The sequence below is a fragment of the Somniosus microcephalus genome, chromosome 4 (assembly GCF_052327205.1).
Source record: "Somniosus microcephalus isolate GS21.2 chromosome 4, FLI_Smic_1.0, whole genome shotgun sequence".
NCBI classification, from domain to species: Eukaryota; Metazoa; Chordata; class Chondrichthyes; order Squaliformes; family Somniosidae; genus Somniosus; species Somniosus microcephalus.
In genome coordinates, this window is record NC_140990.1 from 14,180,980 (window position 1) to 14,207,206 (window position 26,227).

The following is a 26,227-nucleotide window of genomic DNA, read 5'->3' on the forward strand; positions in this document are numbered from 1 at the left end:
CTATTATAGCTCCACTCCGTATCCCATCCCCCTGCCAAGTTAGTTTAAACCCCCCCCAACAGCACTAGCAAACCTCCCCGCAAGGATATTGGTCCCGTTCCTGTTCAGGTGCAACCCGTCCGACTTGTACAGGTCCCACCTTCCCCAGAAGCAGACCCAGTGATCCAGGAAACTAAAGCCCTCCCTCCTGCACCAACTCTTTAGCCACGCATTCATCTGCTCTATCCTCCTATTCCTATACTCACTAGCACGTGGCACTGGGAGTAATCCAGAGATTACAACCTTTGAGGTCTTGCTTTTTAATCAGCTACCTAGCTCCCTAAATTCCTGTTGCAGGACCTCATCCCTCTTCCTACCCATGTCGTTGGTACCAATGTGAACCACGACCTCTGACTGTTCGCCTTCCCCCTTCAGAATGCCCTGCAGCCGTTCAGTGACATCCTTGACCCTTGTAAGAAATCACACAACACCAGGTTATAGTCCAACAGCTTTATTTGAAATCACAAGCTTTCGGAGCGCTGCTCCTTCTTCAGGTGAAGTGGAGAAATGCATAAAGACACAGCTTATATAGTCAGAGAATCATGTCAGATGTCATGTCAGCATCATCTGACATGATTCTCTGACTATATAAGCTGTGTCTTTATGCATTTCTCCACTTCACCTGAAGAAGGAGCAGCGCTCCGAAAGCTTGTGATTTCAAATAAAGCTGTTGAACTATAACCTGGTGTTGTGTGATTTCTTACATTTGTCCACCCCAGTCCAACTCCGGCATCTCCACACCATCCTTGACCCTGGCACCAGGGAGGCAACATACCATCCCTAAAGTCACGTCTACAGCCACAGAAACTTCTATCTGTTCCCCTTACGATAGAATCCCCCATCACTATTGCTCTCCCACTCTTTTTCCTCCCCTCCTGTGCAGCTGAGCCACTCGTAGTGCCACGGACTTGGCTCTTGCTGCATTCCCCTGAGAAACCATCTCCCCCAGCAGTATCCAAAATGGAAAATCTGTTGGAGAGGGAGATGGACCCAGGGGACTCCTGCACTACCTTCCTAGTTCTTTTACGCTGTCTGGCGGTCACCCATTTCCTGTCTGCCTGTGTACTTTTTACCTGCGGTGTGACCACCTCATTAAACGTGCTATCCATGAAGATCTCAGCTTTGCGGATGCTCCACAGTGACTCCAGCCGCAGCTCCAGCTCTGAAACGTGGATTTCGAGAAGCTGCAGCTGGAGACACTTCCTGCACATGTGTTCGCCCTGGACACCGAAAGTGTCCCTGACTTCCCACATAGCACAGGAGGAGCACTCCACGGTGCCGAGCTGCCCTGCCATGTCCTACCCTTAATTTACTCCCTTTAAATTAAAGAATATTAAATACACTAGGGACCTTACTTCCCTTTAACCACTACTTACTCTAAACTAGAGACATTACTTTTACTTTAACGACTGGACTGTAGAAATACTCGCCAGGTCCTACTTACCAATCAGCTCCTTCCCTGGTTGTGATGTCACTTTAGCAGTTTCACAGTTGTTGCTGTTTGACTGCTCCCGCTCTCGGACTCTTTCCTTGGTGTACAGTAAGAACCAATTCCTACAGGGTGAAAAGTTAGGAAAAACAAAGGCGAAGCAAAGGAGCTCCTCCTTCCACTCCTCACCTAACTCCCAACTCACCCAACTCGCAGCACTCTGTTTAAACCGCATTCAGTGCAAAATCGCACTTCAAAGCCTGTTTTATTGGCCCTGAAACAAAGGAGACTTGCTGAGCCCAGCTACAGGAGAACCAGTTTAATCTAGTTTCCCTAATTAACATCCTTCAGCTGCTCTGAATTGTTGGCCATGTATATCCCTTTATAACCCTGCTTAAAGCTGGGAAATTTAGATTTTAAACAGTAAACTGTAACATTAAATGTGAAACAAACAAAAGTTTGATTTTAGCAACCAGTTAAGACTCCCTGACTCACCCAACTCACAGCACTCTCTATCACTTTCTCTCTCTCTCTCTCTCTCCCCTCTCTCTGTCTTTCTCTCTCTCTCTCTCACTCCCTGTCCCCAGAGAGGCAGAGACAGAGAGAGACAGAGACAGAGAGACAGAGACAGAGAGAGAGACAGAGAGAGACAGAGAGAGGGACAGGGAGAGAGGAGAGAGGAGAGAGAGAGAGACAGGGAGAGAGAGAGACAGACAGAGAGAGACAGAGAGAGACACAGAGAGAAAGAGACAGAGAGAGAGTGAGACAGAGAGAGATAGAGAGAGAGATCGGGAGAGAGGAGAGAGAGAGACAGGGAGAGAGAGAGAGAGACAGGGAGAGAGAGAGAGAGAGACAGAGAGAGAGAGAGACAGAGACAGGGACAGAGACAGAGAGAGAGACAGAGGGAGAGAGAGAGAGAGACAGAGAGAGAGAGACAGAGAGAGGGACAGCGAGACTGGGAGAGAGGAGAGACAGAGAGACAGAGAGAGAGAGACAGACAGACAGACAGAGAGAGAGAGAGACAGAGAGAGAGAGACAAGAGACAGACAGACAGACAGACAGAGAGAGAGAGGCAGAGAGGGGGACAGAGAGACAGGCAGAGAGAGAGGAGAGAGAGAGAGACAGGGAGAGAGAGAGAGACAGGGAGAGAGAGAGAAAGAAAGAGAGAGAGGAGAGAGACAGACAGAGAGAGAGGAGCGAGACAGAGAGAGTCAGGGGAGAGAGAGAGACAGAGAGAGAGAGAGAGAGAGAGAGAGAGTAACCCAGAGACTCTGGAGGCATACTGATTTGGTTTAAAGCTGAGCTTAGGAATTACATTGAATTTATAAAAAAGGGCGAAAACCACTTATGGCTCAAGATTAAGAAAGACATCATTTCTAACATGCAAAATGTTTTCATTTGCGCAATCTATATCCCCCCTATAGAATCCCCGTACTTCAAAGAGGACACCTTCTCCAACATTGAGAGGGAGATTAACCGCTTCCAGGCCCAGGGGAACGTGTTGATCTGTGGTGACCTCAACTCAAGAACTGGTGAAGAACCAGACTTTATCAGTACTCAGGGGAATAATTACCTATTTGGGAATAACCATTTTGATCTTCCTTTTCATTCACACAGGAATAACTACGACAAACAGACAAATGCAAACGGAAAACAGCTCCTGCAGCTCTGTCGAAGCCTGGGTCTGTACATTGTCAATGGTAGGTTCAGAGGAGACTCCCTAGGAAGATCGACCTATTCCTCACCTCTTGGCATCAGCACCGTAGACTATATGATTACAGATCTGGACCCATCCTCTTTCAGAGCATTCACAGTCAAACCACTAACAACACTGTCAGATCACAGCCAAATTATTGCGTATCTTAAAAGGACAGAAACAACCAACACAGAAACACAGCCCAGTAAGCTGTACAACATTAAAAAATCCTACAGATGGGCCCAAAACAGCACGGAAAAATACCAGAAAGCAATTAGCAGTCAATCAACTCAATCTCTCTTGGACACCTTTCTGGAAAACACATACACTCACAATAAAGAAGGCGTAAACCTGGCAGTGAATAACATAAATAATATTTTTGATAATTTGGCATCAAAGTCGAACCTGAAATCTTGCAAGAATAAACACAAAACACAAAACCACGGAAAATGGTTTGATTCAGACTGTCACAACATGAGGAAAAAACTCAGAAAAATATCAAACCAAAAACACAGACAACCAGAAAACGAGGAATTACATCTTACTTATTGTCAGGCACTAACACAATACAAAAACACACTCAGAACCAAGAAAGAACAGTATATTAAGAATAAGCTCAGCTCCATTGAGGAATTCTAATTGTTTCTGGGACAACTGGAATATATAACACAAAAAGCAACACGACGAATTGCCCATTCAAAATGGAGACACATGGGAAAACCATTTTGAAAAATTATACCAGAAAAACACACTGGTGTTTCAAATATGTAAAAAATTGGAAAAGCTCGAACTGGCCATAAAAGATAACCAAAACCCGTTAGACTCCCCAATAACTGAAAAAGAGCTATTTGAAAAACTCAAGGACCTGCGACCAAGAAAAGCTCGCGGTGCAGATGGCATCCTAAACGAGATGATTAAACACACTGACGATCAGCCCTGAAATTAGGATCGGGAGCTTGCCGTGCGTGCAAGCCCCCGATGTTCACTTACCCGGCACGCTGACATTTTAATTCTGGCCCGCATTGCATTTCCTCTCACTGGCCCGCTTGAGGTCCTGCCGCGCTGTGCGTGCGTGACCCAGCGGCGTACTTAGTGCGATGAGCCGGCTGATATCACGTGAGCACAGGGCAACCAATGGGAGGTTGCAAAAGTTCATTCATGAGTTTGACAGTAAGAGCTGTCAAACTCATGAAAACTCCTGGCCCCAAAACATTACTTAAACCTGAAAGAAAATTTAAAAAAACATTGCACTACTTAAATGAACCATAAAGAACTCTGAAAAACTATTTTAAACGATAATTTTAAAATTTGAAAAAAAAAGTATATAAAAAATCGGGGCTAAAACTAAACTTACCTTACTGTAAATTCTTTAAAAATAACAAACCTGTGGGAAAAAAAATTCTCAATTGTATAATAGACCACTTACCTGTAAAACTAAGTACTTACGTGTGGTTTTTCAATGCGTAAATACCGGAGCCCTTTACACAAGCGCAACTCTCTAAAGATAGAGGAAATCCAAGTCGCACGCGCTGCCCGATACCGTGCACGCGTTCAGCCTCTTAACCCCTTGGGTCAGAGGACAGGAAATGCCGGTTTTCAGCGCATGCGCTGTGCATGCTGAAAACCGGCAATTCCTCCGGGCACATGCGTGAGTACCCCGTCCTTACTCACGCGTTGTGCCCGGAATTACTGGGCCGATAAAATGAAATTGGCTATCCTAAAACTCTTTAACTTGGTTCTGAGTGTCGGTTACTTCCCTGATATCTGGAACAAAGGACTCATAACGCCCATATACAAAAGTGGAGACAAAGCTGACCCAAATAACTATCGAGGCATCTGTGTGAACAGTAACCTGGGGAAGGTATTCTGTAGTATCATAAACCAAAGACTTATAAACTTCCTTGAGGAGCACAATGTCTTGAGTAAAAGCCAAATTGGATTCTTACCAAATTATAGAACATCGGACCATATTTTCACCCTGTAGTGTATGTACCCGTCTACCTTTAAGGGAACTATTGAATGTAACCGTTCACCTTTAAGGGAACTACTTTAGGTGTGGCACTATTTGTTTGGCTTCTGTATACGGTAATACCGATAGTGACCACACCAGTATATAAGTGTTGTAGCAGGATTTCTGGGGCAGATTCGCCCGGACCTTCGAATAGTAAAGACCTGTTTGTTTGTTATTTCTGAAGTCTGTGTATTTATTAACTGCACAACCCACAGACTTTACAGTGGCGACGAGTCCGATCGTACCCTGTGGCAAGATTACCATAAGCAACGAAGAGCGTCGAAGAGAGACAACCGCCCTCGTCGTGCTACCAAAAGGAAACACGAGGCTGCAACAACAGAAAGCAGGAAGACTAACAACAAAAGCTGTATCAGCAACAGGCACTGACTACCCTTCTGCCACGGTGCGGAGTGAGCCGACCAGCAAGAAACAAGGCGGCCGAAGAGACTGTGAGTAGGGGAAGGTGTAGAGGCATCCGGAGGATAAGGGCAGAGCACTCGACCTCGGTCGAGGGGGAGCTGTGCCGGCCAAAAGTCGGGTCCAACGGCGTCGGGTGACAGCCGGACCGCGATTGGCGGGACAATCGGGGCAGCGACCGCAGCCACGAAGCGCTGAGCCTGCGAGTAGGCGCGGGAAGAGAAACCCAGCCGCAGCCGGGGAGGGAAACACCGGTCTGCGAGAGGGCTGGGGAGGCGAACGGGAACCGTGCGGGTGAGAGCCGGGTGCGGAGAGAGAGACTGCGAGGAGCCGGTCCAGCGGCTGAGCTGTTCTCCACCAAAGGGGTACTCAGAGCCGGCAAAACCGAACGTGCGGGAGTGGGTGAGAGACACAGCCGAAAACGGGGTGAGAGACTGCGCGAGAGCCAGTCCAGCGGTGAGCTGTTCTCCACCAACGGGGTACCCAGGGCCGGTAGCATCGAACGTGCGGGTGAGAGAGACAGAGCCGGGTACGGAGAGAGAGACTGCGCGAGAGCCAGTCCAGCGGCTGAACTGTCCTCCGCTAACGGGGTGTACCCAGCGCTGGTAGAGCCATGCGGGCGGGAGGAAACGACATAGCCGAGTAAGGGGAGCTGTGCGGTAGCCAGCCAGCAGCTGAACCTGTCCGCTGAGGGGGAAGCGTACCCCTTCCACCGGGAAGAAACGCGGGAAGCCGCCATTAGGCGGAGAAGACGCCAGAAGCGGGAAACCGCCATTGAAGTGGGCGGGGCGAGAAAGGAAGAGCGGGAAACCGCCATTTTCGCGGGAAAACCGCCATCTTGATTGACATACCGCCATTGAAGTGGGCGGGGAGAGAAGGAAAGAGCAGGAAACCGCCGATTTCGCGGGAAAACCGCCATCTTAGAAACAAATAAATAAATAAGAAATACTGGTGCTGCTCCCAAGGGAAGGAAGATGCCTAAGCGAGGGAATATTAACGACTTTAATTCTGAAATAGAAGACTGGGCCACGTACGTGGAACGCATAGAGATCTATTGCGAAGCCAACAAAATAGAGGAAGACGACAAGGCGATAACATTGCTAAACTCGATGGGGGCAAAAACATACGGGCTCTTGAAGCATCTAATAGCACCAAATAAACCAGCGGATCAGACCTTCGAAGAGATTGTGGCTGTGCTGAAGGACCACTTGAACCCCACACCGCTGATGCTGGCTGAACGATTCAAATTCTACGCAAGAACGCAGAAGAAAGACGAAAGCAATGCGGAATACTTGGTCGAACTGCGTAGGCTAGCGAAATACTGCCAGTTCGGAGGGAATCTGACAGAAGCGCTGCGGGACAAGTTCGTATGCGGATTGTCCAAAGAAGGGACGCTGAAGCGACTACTGGAAGAGAATGACCTCACACTGGACAGGGCTGTCCTTATAGCTGCATCGCACGAAGCCGCAGCGAAAGGAACGGCGGAAATGCAACTAAAGGCGGCGGCACTCGGGGTGGACCAAATTACTTCAAGCACAACAAAATGCTACCGTTGTGGGAAGACCACGCATGACCAGAATCAATGCTGGTTTAAGAACCAAGAGTGTAGGAAATGTGGCAAACTGGGTCACATTGCGAAGGTATGCCAGTCCGGGAAAAAGATCAATAATCAAAGGAAGCCACCACCAGAAAAGTACAACAAGGTACACAAGGTGGCTGAGAAGAGTTCAGACGAACAGAATTCAGACTCAGACCCAAACAACCAGGAGCTGGGTAGTCTGAGAATCCACAATGTGGGTAAAGAAACGGATCTACAGGCCATCTGGGTCATACTAAAAATAGCTGGAGTCCAAATAAGAATGGAGCTGGACACTGGATCAGCTCTATCAGTCATCAACCGAAGGGACTACCACCGGCTATTCTCTCACATACCTTTAAGAAATACCAAGTTCGTATTACAGACATACACGGGGCATAACGTATACCCCGTGGGGAAAATAAGAGTCAAGGTGAGAGATAGGGGTAAAGAACACCCAAGAATGAGCTTGTACGTATTACCTGAGGGAGGACCACCACTTCTAGGATGGGAGTGGATTAAGAAAATAGACATGGAATGGCATTACCTAAAAGCCATAATGAGGGAGGACTCGGTGCAAGCTATTAGCTCAGATTCTGAAATGGATGATGATAAGACCAAGTCGAAAACGAAGACAGGTAGAAGGACTTATGGTACCAAGAAGAATAAAGCTGCAGAGCAGAACTCCAGGTTGACAGAGAATTCTGAGCCTGTTCAAGCAAAGGATTCATCCATGACGGAAGAACACCGAGCTCAGACGCAAACTTATGTCAAAGTACGACAACAATTAGAACAGTTGAGTGATCGTCTCGTACAGGAGATGAAAAATATGGAAAAGTTCTGGGACACCGAATGGGGGAACCTGGAAAGACTACAGAGACAGCTAGCTCAAGCAGAGAGCGACCATAGAGCCATCCTGGTCAAATACCAATCACATTCCCCTGATGCTGTTCAGGAACTAGAATATTTACAGAATGAACCAAAGGAAGAGGAATCTTCAGGGAGCCAGGATTTTATTCCAGTTCTTCTTTACGACTCCTTACAAGCAGAGTGTGAGAAGTTGAAAGAACAGTATGAACAGGCCCAGGCTACAATTCAGAAGGGGGTTAACTCGGCAGCCTCCGAAAAGCTAGTTTCAGTAGAAGCATATGAACAACTAAAGGTTGAACATGAGCAAGAAGTCCAAAGGCTGCAGGAAATTCTTGATGAGCTCAAGGCCAAGACAGACTCATCGATAGAAGCTCCATCCATAGATGAGCAATTAGAGGTGAAAATCATGGCAGAGCATGAAAGACAGGATGTCCAAGAACTTATAAAAACATTGAAGGACACCCAAGACAAATATGAGGCGGCAATGTCTAAGGTTCAACAACTTGAAGAACAGATTCAACTGGGAATCCTTGCAGTGGAAGAACAGGACACTGTAAGAATGGTCCCTGAACATGAACTAGAGAGCATCAGGGCGCAACTTTTCCGAGCGCTGAAAGCCAAAGTTCAAGAGGAACGTAAGGTGGAAGTATTGGAGAAAGAGGTGGATGAAATGGAGAAGACTCTGATCCACCGTGTTCCCAGGGAAGAGTTAACGGTCGGCCAACTCCTTCATATGCTGAAGGACAAGACTCTACAAGGGGAACAATCTGAACACGAGCTTCAATCTTCAGGGGGAACGAGTTCGGAGCTCTCAAAAGTCACGGAGATAGCTGAGGTGGCAACACAAATTTTACAAGGATGCCAAAAGTACGTTGAATCACGTCAAGGTGAACAGAAGAAGGTGGAAACCGTTACTTCAGTAGAAGGGTTAAATAGCCTGATAACGCAATTACCGGTGGAAAGGAAGGTATTGAACTCACAAATGAGGTCCGTCGTGAAGGAATGGCAGATAACCCAGGAAGAGCGGGATGAATATGAATGCATGAAGAAGGCTTTTCAAGAAAGATGTTTAGGGAAGGAACCACCGTCAGCTAACATCCAGACGGGTGAGGAGGAAGAAGAAGTCTCTCTCGCTGGCCTAACTCAGGACGAACCTGAATATTACCATGACCTGTTGAGTGACACTGAATATTATGAGGATGTGGTCTGCCCAGCTTGTGATGAAAACTCTCAAAGTGCTGAAATCCGGATGAAGCACTTAAGGTCTAAGGAACATAGAGAGTTGGTGGCGCTACAGCTGGCAGCCGAGAAAGGAGCTCCGAGAGTTTCAAAAAGGCAGAAAAGAAAAAGAAGAAGCAGAGGATAATAACTGTCTAAAATATTAGCACTTCTACCATTCCAGGCGGGACATTACGAAAGGAGCTAAATTAGTTGAAAAATTGGTAAATGTCAAGACAGCCAGTTGGTTGTCAAAGTCCGCACTGCTGGTTCAACAGGACGAAAGTTCAAGCTGCTACGTCAAGAAAAAGGCTATGGAGGAGTCACGCTAGCCAGGTGAACCGGCTACCCCAAAGAAATGTTGTTCGGAACGAGTCAAGATCAGAGACTGAATCTATGAACTGTTTCCGCAGAGACGGAACCTGTGAACTGTTTCCACCGAGATTATATTTGTAAATTGTTTTATATGACATTGACTCCACCGAGATTATAGCTGTAATTTGTTTTATAGGAAGTTGAAGATATGTATGTTTAACGGGGACTCTGTAAGTAATAAGCTAAAAAGGGAGGATTGTAGTGTATGTACCCGTCTACCTTTAAGGGAACTATTGAATGTAACCGTTCACCTTTAAGGGAACTACTTTAGGTGTGGCACTATTTGTTTGGCTTCTGTATACGGTAATACCGATAGTGACCACACCAGTATATAAGTGTTGTAGCAGGATTTCTGGGGCAGATTCGCCCGGACCTTCGAATAGTAAAGACCTGTTTGTTTGTTATTTCTGAAGTCTGTGTATTTATTAACTGCACAACCCACAGACTTTACACACCCTACACACCCTAATTGACAAACATGTTCACCAAAACAAAAGCAACATTTTTGCCTGCTTTATAGATTTCCAGAAGGCTTTCGATTCTATTTGGCACGACGGTCTATTCTTAAAACGTATTGAAAGTGGTGTAGGGGGAAAAACATATGATGTAATTAAATCAATGTATACAAACAATAAATGTGCAGTTAAAATTGGAGACAAACAAACAAAATACTTCCCACAGGGGCGGGGGGTGACGCAGGGCTCGCCAATCTCACCGACACTCTTTAATATTTACATAAATGAATTGGCAAAACTACTTGAACAATCTACAGCACCTGGCCTCGCCCTATATGACTCCAAGGTTAAATTCTTCCTCTATGCAGATGACCTGGTCCTGCTGTCACCAACTGAGGAGGGTCTACAGCAGAACCTGGATCTGCTAGAGTCGTTCTGTCAGACCTGGGCCCTGACAATAAACCCCCAAAAAACCAAAGTTCTTGTGTTCCAGCAAAGATCCAGACATCAGGGACCCAGAATAAACTTCACACTAGGAGCAACTAAAATTGAACAAACTACAAATTACACATACCTAGGCTTAAAAATCAGTTCTATGGGAAATTTTCATTTGGCTGTGAATGAACTGAAAGGGAAAGCAAAAAGGGCTTTCTATGCCATTAAAAAGTCAATCCAAATAGAAATTCCAATTGACATTTGGCTCAAAATTTTTAAATCCGTAATTGAACCAATTGCACTCTATGGCAGTGAGGTGTGGGGTCCGCTAACACAACAAGAATTTGCAAAATGGGACAAACACCCAATTGAGATCCTACATGCAGAATTCTGTAAAAGTATCCTCCGGACTCAGACGAAAACCGCAAAAAATGCATGCAGGGCAGAACTAGGCCAATATCCACTACTAATTAATATCCAAAAAAGAGCCATCAAATTTTGGAAACACCTAAAAATGAGCAACCCCCACTGCTATCATTACGAAGCCCTGAAATGCCAAGAGATGATCATAGAGAAGAGTCCCCTCAGTCAACTCGTCCTGGGACTCAGTGAAGTAACTACTAACACTACTAATAATAATCAGCCCCAGGACAGTGACATCATAGCACAGAGAATTCGACCCAACACAATGGTCACTAAACAAAAGGAAAAATATTTGACCTATTGGACAGAAACGACAAAAACCCAAAACAAACTCGATTGCTATTTGGCCCTAAACAGACAATACACCATGGCTGAATACCTGACCATGGTAAAAGATAGCAAATTGAGAAAAACCTTGACAATGTACAGACTTAGTGAGCATAGCCTGGCCATTGAAAAAGGCAGACACAGGCAGACCTGGCTGCCAAGAGAGGATAGGATATGCTCTCACTGCAGTCAGGGAGTGGTGGAGACAGAGATACACTTCCTCACAACTTGTGGAAACTACCAGGACATAAGGGGAAATTTCTACCCAAAATTCATAAAAATATGCCCTGAATTCAAAAATTTGAATGACCACCAAAAACTCCCATATCTATTAGGGGAACAGAGAAATTGCGTAACTTTAGCAGCAAACTATGTTACAGCTTGCCATAAGCAGAGGGACAGCCATTAAATCTAAGAAAAGATTATATGCATATCATATGTGTGTATATTTATGTATACAGGGATATATCTGTCTATACACTGTGGCCTAGAAATTCAGTGCCCTTAGCGCCGATTTTGCGGCGCTAGAGGGCCTAGCGCTGCAATTGGCGCCGGCGCCGAAATTGCCTGGGGCCCTTCCGCCGCGGTAGACCGGTAGCGCTGCGCCGGCACCGATGACGTCATCGGTGTGCGCAGCGTCCCGGTTGCCATGCCGACGGGCCCCAGCGCCGAAATTCAGTTGCGGCCGCCTCGCCCGTGGCAGCCGCAACTAAGACTCTGGCAACAGAGTCTTACATGACTTTGCGCCGGCGCATTAAAGGCACCGCGGCGGCCGGCCGCTTTCCCGCCGGCCGCCTGGCCGCAGCTCCCTCCCCGGACTTCCCCCCCCCCCCCCCCCCCGGAACAGAAGCAAGCCCGGCACTTGTCCGAGGTGCCGGGCTCATTTTTAAAAAGATTTTCGCGGGCCGCGGCCGGGTGCAGGCAGCTCCTCCTTAAGGGAAGGAGGAGGCCTGCACTTCCCGAACCTGCCGCACCGCAGCGGGCGCCGCAGCGCCGGAATAGCGCCGATATTCAGCGCGTAGCGCCAGTTTTCAGGCGCAAACAGCTCTCAGCAGCGCCGGCAGCCGTTTGGGCGCAGAATTGGTGAATTTTGGGCCCGACCAGCGCGACTTAGCTGCGGCACTAACTTCCGGCGCTAAAGCCCTGGCTGCGCCAAAACTCAATTTCTAGGCCTGTATGTCTAGATCTGCGTTTACATGTGCAATCATACATGTTTTTCCCATGCTTTGGCAACATAAGATGTACCTTGTCATGCCAATAAAGCAATTTGAATTGAATTGAATTGAGAGAGAGGCAGAAAAATTAATATTGTTTAAAAGTAATATTGTATGTACCCAACAAATGTCAAATCGATCGACACCTACAGAATGTTTGAAAATGTACCTTTTTGCTATGTAAGCTTTGGCAATGTGGTTCTCTGTAAACTTTCATGCCAATAAAGCATTTGAATTTGAATTTGAATTTGAGAGAGAGACAGACAGAGAGAAGGACAGACAGACAGAGAGAGGGACAGAGAGAGAGTCAGGGAGAGAGAGACAGAGAGGGAGAGACAGAGAGCGAGATGGGGAGAGAGAGTGGAGAGAGAGAGACAGGGACAGGGAGAGAGAGAGAAAAACAGAGAGAGGGGAGAGAGAGAGAGACAGAGGAAGAGAGACAGAGAGAGAGAGAGAGACAGAGGAAGAGAGACAGAGAGAGAGGAGAGAGACAGAGGAAGAGAGGCAGAGAGAGGAGAGAGACAGAGAGAGAGAGACAGACAGACAGATGAGAGAGAGTGAGAGACAGCGAGAGAGATAGTGAGTGAGAGAAAGTGATAGGGAGAGAGAGAGAGAGAAACAGACAGATAGAGACAGACAGAGAGAGAGAGACAGACGGAGAGAGAGACAGAGACAGAGCGAGAGAGAGAGAGAGAGAGGCAGACAAAGAGATGGATAAAGAGAGAGACAGGGAGAGAGGAGAAAGAGAGACAGGGAGAGAGAAAGACAGAGAGGAGAGAGAGACAGAGCGCTAGACACAGAGAGAGAGAGACAAAGAGACAGAGAGAGAGAGACAGAGACAGAGAGAGAGACAGAGACACAGACAGACAGACAGAGAGACAGAGAGAGAGAGAGACAGACAGACAGAGGGTGAGAGAGACTGAGGGAGAGAGAGACAGAGGGAGAGACAGAGACAGGGAGAGAGAGAGAGAAAGAAAGACAGAGACAGAGAGAGAGAGAGAGAGACAGAGAGAGAAAGACAGAGCGTCAGAGAGCGAGAGAGAGAGAGACAGAAGCAGAGAGAAAGAAAGACAGAGAGAGAGACAGAGAGGAACAGAGACAGAAAGAGGGAGAGACAGAGAGAGAGACACACACAGAGAGAGAGAGACAGAGAGACAGAGAGAGAGACAGAGAGACAGAGAGAGAGACAGAGAGACAGAGAGACAGAGAGAGACAGAGACAGAGAGAGAGACAGAGAGAGAGACAGAGAGAGAGACAGAGACAGAGAGAGACAGAGAGAGAGAGAGAGAGAGAGAGAGCGACAGAGAGAGAGAGAGACAGAGAGAGACAGAGACAGAGAGAGAGAGACAGAGAGAGAGCAATTCTTGGATCTCCCGAACACTGTGGAAGCACTTTCACCCCACGGACTGCAGCGGTTCCAGAAGTCGGGCTAAAAATGCCGGCCTTGCCACAAGCCGAGAATGAATATTAAACAACAACATGCCATGAAATGATAGAGTTGAAGTAACGAAGGGCGGTTTTACATTTATTTCCAGATGACAGCCCATCTCCCCCAGCCCCGTTTGAATATCGCATTGTCTCAGTGAAACATTTCATTGTCACGTCATTCTACGCCATTGACTACGCCAGCCTGCTGGGAGGGTGAGTACATCCAGCGCGGGGATACCTTTCATTATTAACAAGCACTCTCCATTCCCACTGCTCAAACCATCTTCCTCTCTGCCCCTCTCTCGTCTCTGAGTCAGAACTTGCTGGCTTTGTCGGAGTGTCAGTACTGATGGAGAGCTGCACTGTCGGAGGGGCAGTATGGACGGAGCGCTGCAATGTCGGAGGGGCAGTACAGAGGGAGCGCCGCAATGTCGGAGGGGCAGTACTGAGGGAGCGCTGCACTGTCGGAGGGGCAGTACTGAGGGAGCGCGGCACTGTCGGAGGGGCAGTACTGAGGAAACGCCGCACTGTCAGAGGGGCCGTACTGAGGGAGCGCCGCACTGTCGTAGGGGCAGTACTGAGGGAGTGCTGCACTGTGGGAGGGGCAGTACTGAAGGAGTGCTGCACTGTCGGTGGGGCAGTACTGAGGGTGCGCTGCACAGTCGGAGGAGCTGTACTGAGGGAGCGCTGCACTGTCGGAGGGGCAGTACTGAGGGAGCGCTGCACTGTCAGAGGGGCAGTACTGAGGGAGGCTGCATTGTCGGAGAGGCACTACTGAGGGAGAGCTATACGGTCGGGGCGCAGTACTGAGGGAGTGCTGCACTGTTGGAGGGCCAGTAGTGAGGGAGCGCTGTACTGTCGGAGGGGCAGTACTGAGGGAGTGCTGCACTGTCGGAGGGTCAGTAATGAGGGAGCGCCACACTGTTGGTTGGTCAGTACTGTGGGAGCGCTGCACTGTCAGAGGGGCAGTACTGAGGGAGTGCTGCACTGTCGGAGGGCCAGTAATGAGGGAGCGCCACACTGTTGGAGGGTCAGTACTGAGGGAGCGCTGCACTGTCAGAGCGGCAGTACTGAGGGGCCGTCTTTTTATAGCTCTATCTTCATGTCTCTATTGAGGTGATGTGTCCCTCTCAGCGTGTCGCGATGGTGAAGGTGTGTCGTTCCCTCTCCGCGGTCTAAGTTGCATTGATATGTTTTCCAGTGGTCGGTTTGGACAGGTTTACAGATGCCAAGAGAAGTTGACAGGGCTTGATTTGGCTGCCAAAATCATCAAGACCAAGGGCGTCAGAGACAAGGTGAGGCTTCATAGGACAATAGACAGGAGAGGGGCGACTCTCCTTCGCTCACTCTCTCTCTCTCTCTCTCTCTCTCTCTCTGTCTCTCTCTCTCTATCTCTCTCTTTGTCTGTGTCTCTCTCTCGCTGTCTGTCTCTGTCTCTCTGTCTCTCTGTCTCTCTCTCTCTCTCTCTGTCTCTCTCTCTCTGTCTCTCTCTGTCTGTGTCTCACTCTCTGTCTCTCTCTCTCTCTCTGTCTCTCTCTCTGTCTCTCTCTCTCTTTCCCATTGTCTCGCTATCTTTCTCTGTTTGTCTCTCTCCCTCTATCTCTCTCTGTTTCTGATTCTAGAACGAGGTGAAGAATGAGATAAATGTGATGAACCATTTGAATCATGTTAACCTGATCCAGCTGTACGATGCCTTTGAGGCGAGGAACAACATCACACTCATCATGGAATAGTGAGTACTGACCGCAGTTAGTGTAAACACACACTCATAGAATAAAAGAAAGCAGTTACATTTCTGCAGAGACTTTCACATCCTCAGGACATCCCAAAGCGCTTTACAGACAATGACACTGCAGCGCGCTTTCAGTACTGCCCCTCCAACAGTCCAGCGCTCCCTCAGTACTGCCCCTCCGACAGTGCAGCGCTCCCTCAGTACTGCCCCTCCGACAGTGCAGCGCTCCCTCAGTACTGCCCCTCCGACAGTCCGGCACTCCCTCAGTACTGCCCCTATCACAGTGCAGCGCTCCCTCAGTACTGCCTCTCCGACAGTGTAGCGCTCCCTCAGTACTGCCCCCCCGACAGTGCAGCGCTCCCTCCGCACTGCCCCTCTGACAGAGCAGCGCTCCCTCAGTACTGACCCTCCGACAGGGCAGCGCTCCCTCAGTACTGACCCTCAGGCAGTGCAGTGCTCCCTCAGTACTGACCCTCCGACAGGGCAGCGCTCCCTCAGTACTGCCCCTCCGACAGTGCAGCGCTCCCTCAGTACTGCCCCTCCGACAGTGCAGTGCTCTCTCAGTACTGCCCCTCCGACAGTGCAGCACTTCCTCAGTGCAGCCCCTCCGACAGTGCAGTGCCCTCTCAGCACTGCCCCTCCGACAGGGCAGCGCTCCCTCAGTACTGCCCCTCCAACAGTGCAACGCTCCCTCAGTACTGCCCCTCCGACAGTGCAGCACTCCTTCAGTACTGCCCCTCCGACAGTGCAGCATTCCCTCAGTACTGCCCCTCCGACAGTGCGGCACTCCCTCAGTACTGCCCCTCCGACAGTGCGGCACTCCCTCAGTACTGACCCTCCGACAGTGCAGCGCTCCCTCAGTACTGCCCCTCCAACAGTGCAGCGCTCCCTCAGTACTGCCCCTCTGACAGTGCAGTGCTCTCTCAGTACTGCCCCTTTGACTGTCCAGCGCTGCCTCAGTACTGCCCCTCCGACAGTGCAGCACTCCCTCAGTGCAGCCCCTCCGACAGTGCAGCGCTCCCTCGGTCCTGCCACTCTGACAGTGCAGCGCTCCCTCATTACTGCCCCTCCGACAGTGCAGCACTCCCTCAGTTCTGCCCCTCTGACAGTGCAGTGTTCTCTCAGTACTGCCCCTCTAACAGTCCAGTGCTGCTTCAGTTCTACCCCTCCGGCAGTGCAGTGCTCCCTCAGTACAGCCCCTCCGACAGTGCAACGCTCCCTCAGTACTGCCCCTCTGACAGTGCAGCGCTCCCTCAGTACTGAACCTCCAACAGTGCAGCGTTCCCTCAGTACTGAACCTCCGACAGTGCAGCGATCCCTCAGTACTGATCCTCCGACAGTGCAGCACTCCCTCAGTACTGCCCCCAGGGAGTGTCGGCCCTGGGATTATGGGGCTCGAGTCGCTGGAGTGAGTCTTGAACCCATAATCTTCTGAATCAGAGGTGAGAAGGAATAAATCCCACTGCGCTATGGTTGACGCCATGGAGCAAGCATTCTAATTTTGTTTGGCTTTTTGGGCCTAGCCAGAGGCTGTAGCTTTGGGCCTGACTGAAACTAGGGCCTGACAAGTAAATGGGGCCTAGTCACAGGCTGCAATACAGGCCTGACATGAAACTGGGGCCCAGTCACAGGCTGTGAGTGTGGGCCTGACATGAAATCTGGGGCCAAGCCACAGACATTAAGTACAGGCCTGACACAAAACTAGGGCATAGTCAAAGGATGTAAGTTTGGGCCTGACATGGAACTGGGGCCTAGTCACAGGCTGTAAGTTTGGGCCTGGCATGAAACTGGGGCCTAGTCACAGGCTGTAAGTACAGGCCTGACAGGAAACTGGGGCCTAATGACAGGCTGTAAGTTTGGGCCTGACAGGAAACTGAGGCCTAATGACAGGCTGTAAGTTTGGGCCTGACAGGAAACTGAGGCCTAGACACAGGCTGTAAGTTTGGGCCTGACATGAAACTGGGGTCTAGTCACAAGCTGTAAGTGTGGGCCTGACAAGAAACTGGGGCCTAGTCACAGGCTGTAAGTTTGGGCCTGACATGAAACTGGGGTCTAGTCACAAGCTGTAAGTTTGGGCCTGACACAAAACTGGGGTCTAGTCACAAGCTGTAAGTTTGGGCCTGACATGAAACTGGGGCCTAGTCACAGGCTGTAAGTTCGGGCCTGACATGAAACTGGGGTCTAGTCACAAGCTATAAGTTTGGGCCTGACACAAAACTGGGGCCTAGTCACAGGCTGTAAGTTTGGGCCTGACATGAAACTGGGGCCTAGTCACAGGCTGTAAGATTGGGCCTGACAGGAAACTGAGGCCTAGACACAGGCTGTAAGTTTGGGTCTGACAGGAAACTGAGGCCTAGACACAGGCTGTAAGTTTGGGCCTGACAGGAAACTGGGGCCTAGTCACAGGCTGTAAGCTCGGGCCTGACATGAAACTGGGGTCTAGTCACAAGCTGTAAGTTTGGGCCTTACAGGAAACTGGGGCCTAGACACAGGCTGTAAGTTTGGGCCTGACACAAAACTGGGGCCTAGTCACAGGCTGTAAGTTTGGGCCTGACATGAAACTGGGGTCTAGTCACAAGCTGTAAGTTTGGGCCTGACAAGAAACTGGGGCCTAGTCACAGGCTGTAAGTTTGGGCCTGACAGGAAACTGGGGCCTAGTCACAGGCTGTAAGTTCGGGCCTGACATGAAACTGGGGTCTAGTCACAAGCTGTAAGTTTGGGCCTGACATGAAACTGGGGCCTAGTCACAGGCTGTAAGATTGGGCCTGACAGGAAACTGAGGCCTAGACACAGGCTGTAAGTTTGGGCCTGACAGGAAACTGAGGCCTAGACACAGGCTGTAAGTTTGGGCCTGACATTAAACTGGGGCCTAGTCACAGGCTGTAAGTTTGGGCCTGACAGGAAACTGAGGCCTAGTCACAGGCTGTAAGTTTGGGCCTGACGGGAAACTGAGGCCTAGACACAGGCTGTGAGTTTGGGCCTGTCAGAACCCGAGGCCTAGCCACCAATTCCCTGACATGCGAAAGACTTTCATTTCAGCGTGGAGGGCGGCGAGCTGTTCGACAGAATCCTAGAGCGCGACGGCAAGATGACGGAGCTGGATGCAGCCCTCGTCACTAGACAGATCTGCGAGGGCATTCAGTACATGCATGGGAACTATGTGCTGCACCTCGACTTAAAGGTACAGGCCTGGGTCTCAACAGCACCCATGGGGAAAGGGGAGCGGGTGTGGGGGGTGGGTGGGGGGGCAAGGGGAGGGGCTGTCTGGAGCAACGAGTCAATGAAAGAAATAAAGTAGAAAGAAAGAAACTAACAGACTGACTTGCATTTATATAGGGCCTTTCACGACCTCAGGACGACCCAATGCACTTCACAGCTAATGAAGAACATTTTTTGAAATGTAGTCACTGTTGTAATGTAGGAAACGTGGCAGCCAATTTGTGCACAGCAAGGTCCCACAATCAGCAATGATATAATGACCAGATCATCTGTTTATTAATGATACTGGGTTGAGGGATAAGCACTGGCCCCAGTACGCCGGGGAAAACTCCCACTACACATCTTCCATTAGTGGCCGTGGCATCTTTTACATTCCCCTGAGAGGGCAGGCAGGGCCCTCGGGCTAATGTCTCATCCCAAAAGATGGCATTTCCAAAAGTGCGGAAGGCCCTCAGTACTTCCCCTCCGACAGTGCGGCGCTCCCTCAGTACTGCTGCTCCGACATGCAGCGCTCCCTCAGTACTGCTCCTCCGACATGCAGCGCTCCCTCAGTACTGCTCCTCCGACATGCAGCGCTCCCTCAGGACTGCCCCTCCGACAGTGCAGCTCTCCCTCAGTACTGCCCCTCCGACAGTGCGGCGCTCCCTCAGTACTGCTCCTCCGACATGCTGCGCTCCCTCGGTACTACCCCTCCGACAGTGCAGCGCTCCCTCAGTACTGCCCCTCCAATTGTGCGGCGCTCCCTCAGTACCGACCCTCCGACAGTGCAGCGCTCCCTCAGTATTGACCCTCCGACAGTGCGGCGCTTCCTAGGTACAGACCCTCCGACTGTGTGACGCTCCCTCAGTACTGACCCTCCGACAATGCAGCGCTCCCTCAGTACTGCCCCTCCGATTGTGCGGCGCTCCCTCAGTACTGACCCTCCGACAGTGCAACGCTCCCTCAGTACTGACCCTCCGACAGTGCGGCGCTCCCTCAGTACTGCCCCCTCCGACAGTGCGGCGCGCTCCCTCAGTACTGACCCTCCGACAGTGCGGCGCTCCCTCAGTACTGCCCCCTCCGACAGTGCGGCGCTCCCTCAGTACTGCCCCTCCGACAGTGCAGTGTTCCCTCAGTACTGACCCTCCGACTGTGTGACGCTCCCTCAGTACTGACCCTCCGACAATGCAGCACTCCCTCAGTACTGACCCTCCGACAGTGCAACGCTCCCTCAGTACTGCCCCCTCCGACAGTGCGGCGCTCCCTCAGTACTGCCTCTCCGACAGTGCGGCGCTCCCTCAGTACTGACCCTCCGACAGTGCGGCGCTCCCTCAGTACTGCCTCTCCGACAGTGCGGCGCTCCCTCAGTACTGCCTCTCCGACAGTGCGGCGCTCCCTCAGTACTGCCCCCTCCGACAGTGCGGCGCTCCCTCAGTACTGCCTCTCCGACAGTGCAGTGTTCCCTCAGTACTGACCCTCCGACAATGCAGCACTCCCTCAGTACTGACCCTCCGACAGTGCAACGCTCCCTCAGTACTGCCCCCTCCGACAGTGCGGCGCTCCCTCAGTACTGCCCCCTCCGACAGTGCGGCGCTCCCTCAGTACTGACCCTCCGACAGTGCGGCGCTCCCTCAGTACTGACCCTCCGACAGTGCGGCGCTCCCTCAGTACTGCCCCCTCCGACAGTGCGGCGCTCCCTCAGTACTGACCCTCCGACAGCGCGGCGCTCCCCTCAGTACTGCCCCTCCGACAGTGCGGCGCTCCCTCAGTACTACCCCTCCGACAGTGCAGCGTTCCCTCAGTACTGACCCTCCGACTGTGCGATGCTCCCTCAGTACTGCCCCTCCGACAGTGCAGCGCTCCCTCAGTACTGCCCCTCCGACAGTGCAGCGCTCCCTCAGTATTAAACATAGGAACATAGGAACAGGAGGAGGCCATTCAGCTCCTCAAGCCTGTTCCCCCATTCAGTGAGATCATGGTTGATCTGTGACCTAACTCCATAGACCCGCCTTTGCCCCATTTCCAATACCTTCAGTTAACAGACAGCTATCAATCTCAGATTTAAAATGAACTATTGATCCAGCATCAATTGCCGTTTGCGGAAGAGAGTTCCAAACTTCTACCACCCTTTGTGTGTGGAAGTGTTTCCTAATTTCACTCTTGAAAGGTCTGGCTCTAATTTTTAGACCATAAACCCCTACTCCGAGACTCCCCAACCAGCGGAAATAGTTTCTTTCTCTCTACCCTAGCTGTTCCCCTTAATATCCTGAAAACTTCGATCTAATCAGCCCTGAATTCTTGGGAATACAACCCCAGTTTGTGTAATCTCTCCTCGTAATCTCCCATACTAATTAAATATTTGAAAAGGATAAAACCTACAGGTCTATGGGGAAAGAGGAGGGGGGCCGTGGGACTAATTGGATAGCTCTTTCAAAGGGCCGGGACCGCACTATGGGCCGAATGGCCTCCTGCTGTGCTGTGTGATTCTAATCCTTTCTTTTCTTTCCGTCGAACAGCCTGAAAACATCATGTGTGTGAGTCAAAGCAGCAATCAGATTAAAATCATCGACTTTGGTCTTGCTCGTAGGTAAGAACAGTCTCTCTCAATCCTCGTCCCTCCTCATCCCACGGCAGACGCCAGCAAGACAGTGCGGCGCTCCCTCAGTACTGCCCATCCGACAGTGCGGCATTCTGTCAGTACTGACCCTCCAACAGTGCGGCGCCCCTCAGTACTGCCCCTCCGACAGTGCAGCGCTCCCTCAGTACTGCCCATCCGACAGTGCGGCATTCTGTCAGTACTGACCCTCCAACAGTGCGGCGCCCCTCAGTACTGCCCCTCCGACAGTGCAGCACTCCCTCAGTACTGCCCCTCCGACAGTGCAGCACTCCCTCAGTACTGCCCCTCCGACAGTGCGGCGCTCCCTCAGTACTGACCCTCCAACAGTGCGGCATTCTGTCAGTACTGCACCTCCAACAGTGCGGCATTCTGTCAGTACTGCCCCTCCAACAGTGCGGCATTCTGTCAGTACTGCCCCTCCGACAGTGCGGCATTCTGTCAGTACTGACCCTCCAACAGTGCGGCGCCCCTCAGTACTGCCCCTCCGACAGTGCGGCATTCTGTCAGTACTGACCCTCCAACAGTGCGGCGCCCCTCAGTACTGCCCCTCCAACAGTGCAGCGCTCCCTCAGTACTGCCCCTCTGACAGTGCAGCACTCCCTCAGTACTGACCCTCCAACAGTGCGGCGCCCCTCAGTACTGCCCCTCCAACAGTGCGGCGCTCCCTCAGTACTGCCCCTCTGACAGTGCAGCACTCCCTCAATACAGCCCCTCCAACAGTGCGGCGTTCTGTCAGTAATGACACTCCAACAGTGCAGCACTCCCTCAGTATTGCCCCTCCGACAGTGCAGCGCTCCCTCAGTACTGCCCCTCCGACAGTGCAGCGTCCCTCAGTACCGCCCCCTCCAACAGTGCAGCGCTCCCTCAGTACTGCCCCTCCGACAGTGCAGCGCTCCCTCAGTACTGCCCCTCCGACAGTGTGCGCTCCCTCAGTACCGCCCCCTCCAACAGTGCAGCGCTCCCTCAGTACTGCCCCTCCGACAGTGCAGCGCTCCCTCAGTACTGCCCCTCCGACAGTGTGCGCTCCCTCAGTACTGCCCCTCCGACAGTGCGGCGTTCTGTCAGTACTGCCCCTCCAACAGTGCAGCACTCCCTCAGTATTGCCCCTCCGACAGTGCCGCGCTTCCTCAGTACTGCCCCTCCGACAGTGCAGCACTCCCTCAGTATTGCGCCTCTGACACTGCAGCGCTCCCTCAGTACTGCCCCGTGACAATGCAGCGCTTCCTCAGTACTGCCCCTCCAACAGTGCAGCACTTCTTCAGTACCACCCCTCCGACAGTGCAGCACTCCCTCAGTACTGACCCTCCGACAGTGCAGCGCTCCCTCAGTACTGCCCCTCCGACAGTGCAGCGCTCCCTCAGTACTGCCCCTCCGACAGTGCAGCGCTCCCTCAGTACTGCCCCTCCGACAGTGCAGCGCTCCCTCAGTACTGACCCTCCGACAGTGCAGCGTTCCTCAGTACCGCCCCCTCCGACAGTGCAGCGCTCCCTCAGTACTGCCCCTCCGACAGTGCAGCGCTCCCTCAGTACTGCCCCTCCGACAGTGCAGCGTCCCTCAGTACCGCCCCCTCCAACAGTGCAGCACTCCCTCAGTACTGCCCCTCCGACAGTGCAGCGCTCCCTCAGTACTGCCCCTCCGACAGTGCAACGTCCCTCAGTACTGCCCCTCCGACAGTGCAGCGCTCCCTCAGTACTGCCCCTCCGACAGTGCAGCACTCCCTCAGTACCACCCCCTCCGACAGTGCAGCGTCCCTCAGTACTGCCCCTCCGACAGTGCAGCGCTCCCTCAGCACTGCCCCTCCGACAGTGCAGCGCTCCCTCAGTACTGTCCCTCCGACAGTGCAGCGCTCCCTCAGTACTGCCCCTCCGACAGTGCAGCGCTCCCTCAGTACTGCCCCTCCGACAGTGCAGCGCTCCCTCAGTACTGCCCCTCCGACAGTGCAACGCTCCCTCAGTACTGCCCCTCCGACAGTGCGGCGCTCCCTCAGTACTGCCCCTCCGACAGTGCAGCGCTCCCTCAGTACTGCCCCTCCGACAGTGCGGCGCTCCCTCAGTACTGCCCCTCCGACAGTGCAGCGCTCCCTCAGTACTGACCCTCCAACAGTGCAGCGTCCCTCAGTACTGCCCCTCCAACAGTGCAGCGCTCCCTCAGTACTGCCCCTCCGACAGTGCAGCGCTCCCTCAGTACTGCCCCTCCGACAGTGCAGCACTCCCTCAGTACCGCCCCCTCCGACAGTGCAGCGCTCCCTCAGTACTGACCCTCCGACAGTGCAGCGCTCCCTCAGTACTGCCCCTCCGACAGTGCAGCACTCCCTCAGTACTGCCCCTCCGACAGTGCAGCGCTCCCTCAGTACTGCCCCTCTGACAGTGCAGCACTCCCTCAGTACTGCCCCTCCGACAGTGCAGCGCTCCCTCAGTACTGCCCCTCCGACAGTGCAGCGCTCCCTCAGTACTGCCCCTCCGACAGTGCAGCGTCCCTCAGTACTGCCCCTCCGACAGTGCAGCGCTCCCTCAGTACTGCCCCTCCGACAGTGCAACGCTCCCTCAGTACTGCCCCTCCGACAGTGCGGCGCTCCCTCAGTACTGCCCCTCCGACAGTGCAGCGCTCCCTCAGTACTGCCCCTCCGACAGTGCGGCGCTCCCTCAGTACTGCCCCTCCGACAGTGCAGCGCTCCCTCAGTACTGACCCTCCAACAGTGCGGCGCTCCCTCAGTACTGCCCCTCCGACAGTGCAGCGCTCCCTCAGTACTGCCCCTCCGACAGTGCAGCGCTCCCTCAGTACTGACCCTCCGACAGTGCAGCACTCCCTCAGTACTGCCCCTCCGACAGTGCAGCGCTCCCTCAGTACTGCCCCTCCGACAGTGCAGCACTCCCTCAGTACTGCCCCTCCGACAGTGCAGCGCTCCCTCAGTACTGCCCCTCCGACAGTGCAGCACTCCCTCAGTACTGCCCCTCCGACAGTGCAGCGCTCCCTAAGTACTGACCCTCCGACAGTGCAGCGTCCCTCAGTACTGCCCCTCCGACAGTGCAGCACTCCCTCAGTACTGCCCCTCCGACAGTGCAGCGCTCCCTCAGTACTGCCCCTCCGACAGTGCAGCGTCCCTCAGTACTGCCCCTCCGACAGTGCAGCGCTCCCTCAGTACTGCCCCTCCGACAGTGCGGCACTCCCTCAGTACTGCCCCTCCGACAGTGCAGCGCTCCCTCAGTACTGCCCCTCCGACAGTGCAGCACTCCCTCAGTACCGCCCCCTCCGACAGTGCAGCGCTCCCTCAGTACTGACCCTCCGACAGTGCAGCGCTCCCTCAGTACTGCCCCTCCGACAGTGCAGCGCTCCCTCAGTACTGACCCTCCGACAGTGCAGCGCTCCCTCAGTACTGACCCTCCGACAGTGCAGCTCCCTCAGTACTGCCCCTCCGACAGTGCAGCACTCCCTCAGTACCGCCCCCTCCGACAGTGCAGCGTCCCTCAGTACCGCCCCCTCCAACAGTGTGGTGCTCCCTCAGTACTGGCACCGGGGAGTGTTGGCCTAGATTTTCGGGCTCGAATCTCTGTCTGTCCAATTTCACTCAGTGAGTGAGCCCAACATAGGAAGGTAGGAACAGGAGAAGGCCATTTAGCCCCTCGATCCTGTTTTGCCATTCAATGAGATCATGGCTGATTGTGACCTAATTCCTTATTCTTTGCCCTATATCCCTTAATACCTTTGGTTAACCAAATTCTATCAGTCTCCGATTTAAAATGAACAAGTTACCCAGCATGAACTGCTGTTTGCGGAAGAGAGTTCCAAACTTCTACCACACTTTGTGTGTAGAAGTGTTTCCTAACCTCACTCCTGAAAGGTCTGACTCTAATTTTTAGACTATGCCCCTAGTCCTAGACTCCCCAACCAGCAGAAATAGTTTCTCTCTCTCTACCCCATCAGTTCCCCTTAATATCTTGAAAACTTTGATCAAATCACCCCTTAACCTTTTAAATTCCAGGGAATACAACCCTAGTTTGTGTAATCTCTCCTCGTAACTTAACCCTTGGAGTCCGGGTTTCATTCTGGTAAACCTACGCTGCACTCCCTCCAAGGCCAATATATCCTTCCTAAGGTGTGGTGCCCAGAACTGCTCACAGTGCTCCAGGTGTGGTCTAACCAGGGCTTTGGATAGCTCGGGAGCCTACTGTCAACAAGGGCAGACGTCGACGATGAAGTCCAACACCGCCTTCAGTGTGCCAGTGCAGCCTTCGGTTGCCTGAGGGAGAGAGTGTTTGAAGACCAGGACCTCAAACCCGGCACTAAGCTCATGGTCTACAGAGCAGCAGTGATACTCGCCCTGCTGTATGCCTCAGAGACATGGACCATGTACAGCAGGCACCTCAAAGCACTGGAGAGGTACCACCAGCGCTGCCTCCGCAAGATCCTGCAAATCCATTGGCAGGATAGGTGCACCAACGTCAGTGTTCTCGCTCAGACCAACATCCCCAGCATCGAAGCTCTGACCACGCTCAATCAGCTCCGATGGACGGGTCACATTGTCCGCATGCCCGATACGAGACTCCCAAAACAAGCGCTCTACTCGGAGCTCCGGCACGGCAAGAGAGCCTCAGGTGGGCAGAGGAAACGCTTCAAGGACACCCTCAAAGCCTCCTTGAAAAAGTGCAACATCCCCACCGACACCTGGGAATCCCTGGCCCAAGACCACACAAAGTGGAGAAGCATCCGGGAAGGCGCCGAACACCTCGAGTCTCTTCGCCGGGTTCAAGCGGAAGCCAAGTGCAGGCA

The 26,227-nt window shown here is 52.2% G+C and overlaps 1 protein-coding gene across 1 annotated transcript in view; it reads left to right on the forward strand.

Moving 5' to 3' along the window:
* LOC147118327 (uncharacterized) overlaps positions 1-26,227 on the forward strand; it is a 361,660-nt gene that overhangs the window by 319,908 nt on the left and 15,525 nt on the right. The window contains exons 5-9 of the mRNA XM_085984392.1: positions 14,021-14,126; positions 15,115-15,208; positions 15,536-15,645; positions 18,685-18,826; positions 21,360-21,430. Of these exons, the coding sequence (XP_085840518.1) occupies positions 14,021-14,126; positions 15,115-15,208; positions 15,536-15,645; positions 18,685-18,826; positions 21,360-21,430 (523 nt within the window). The remainder of the gene's footprint in view (positions 1-14,020; positions 14,127-15,114; positions 15,209-15,535; positions 15,646-18,684; positions 18,827-21,359; positions 21,431-26,227) is intronic.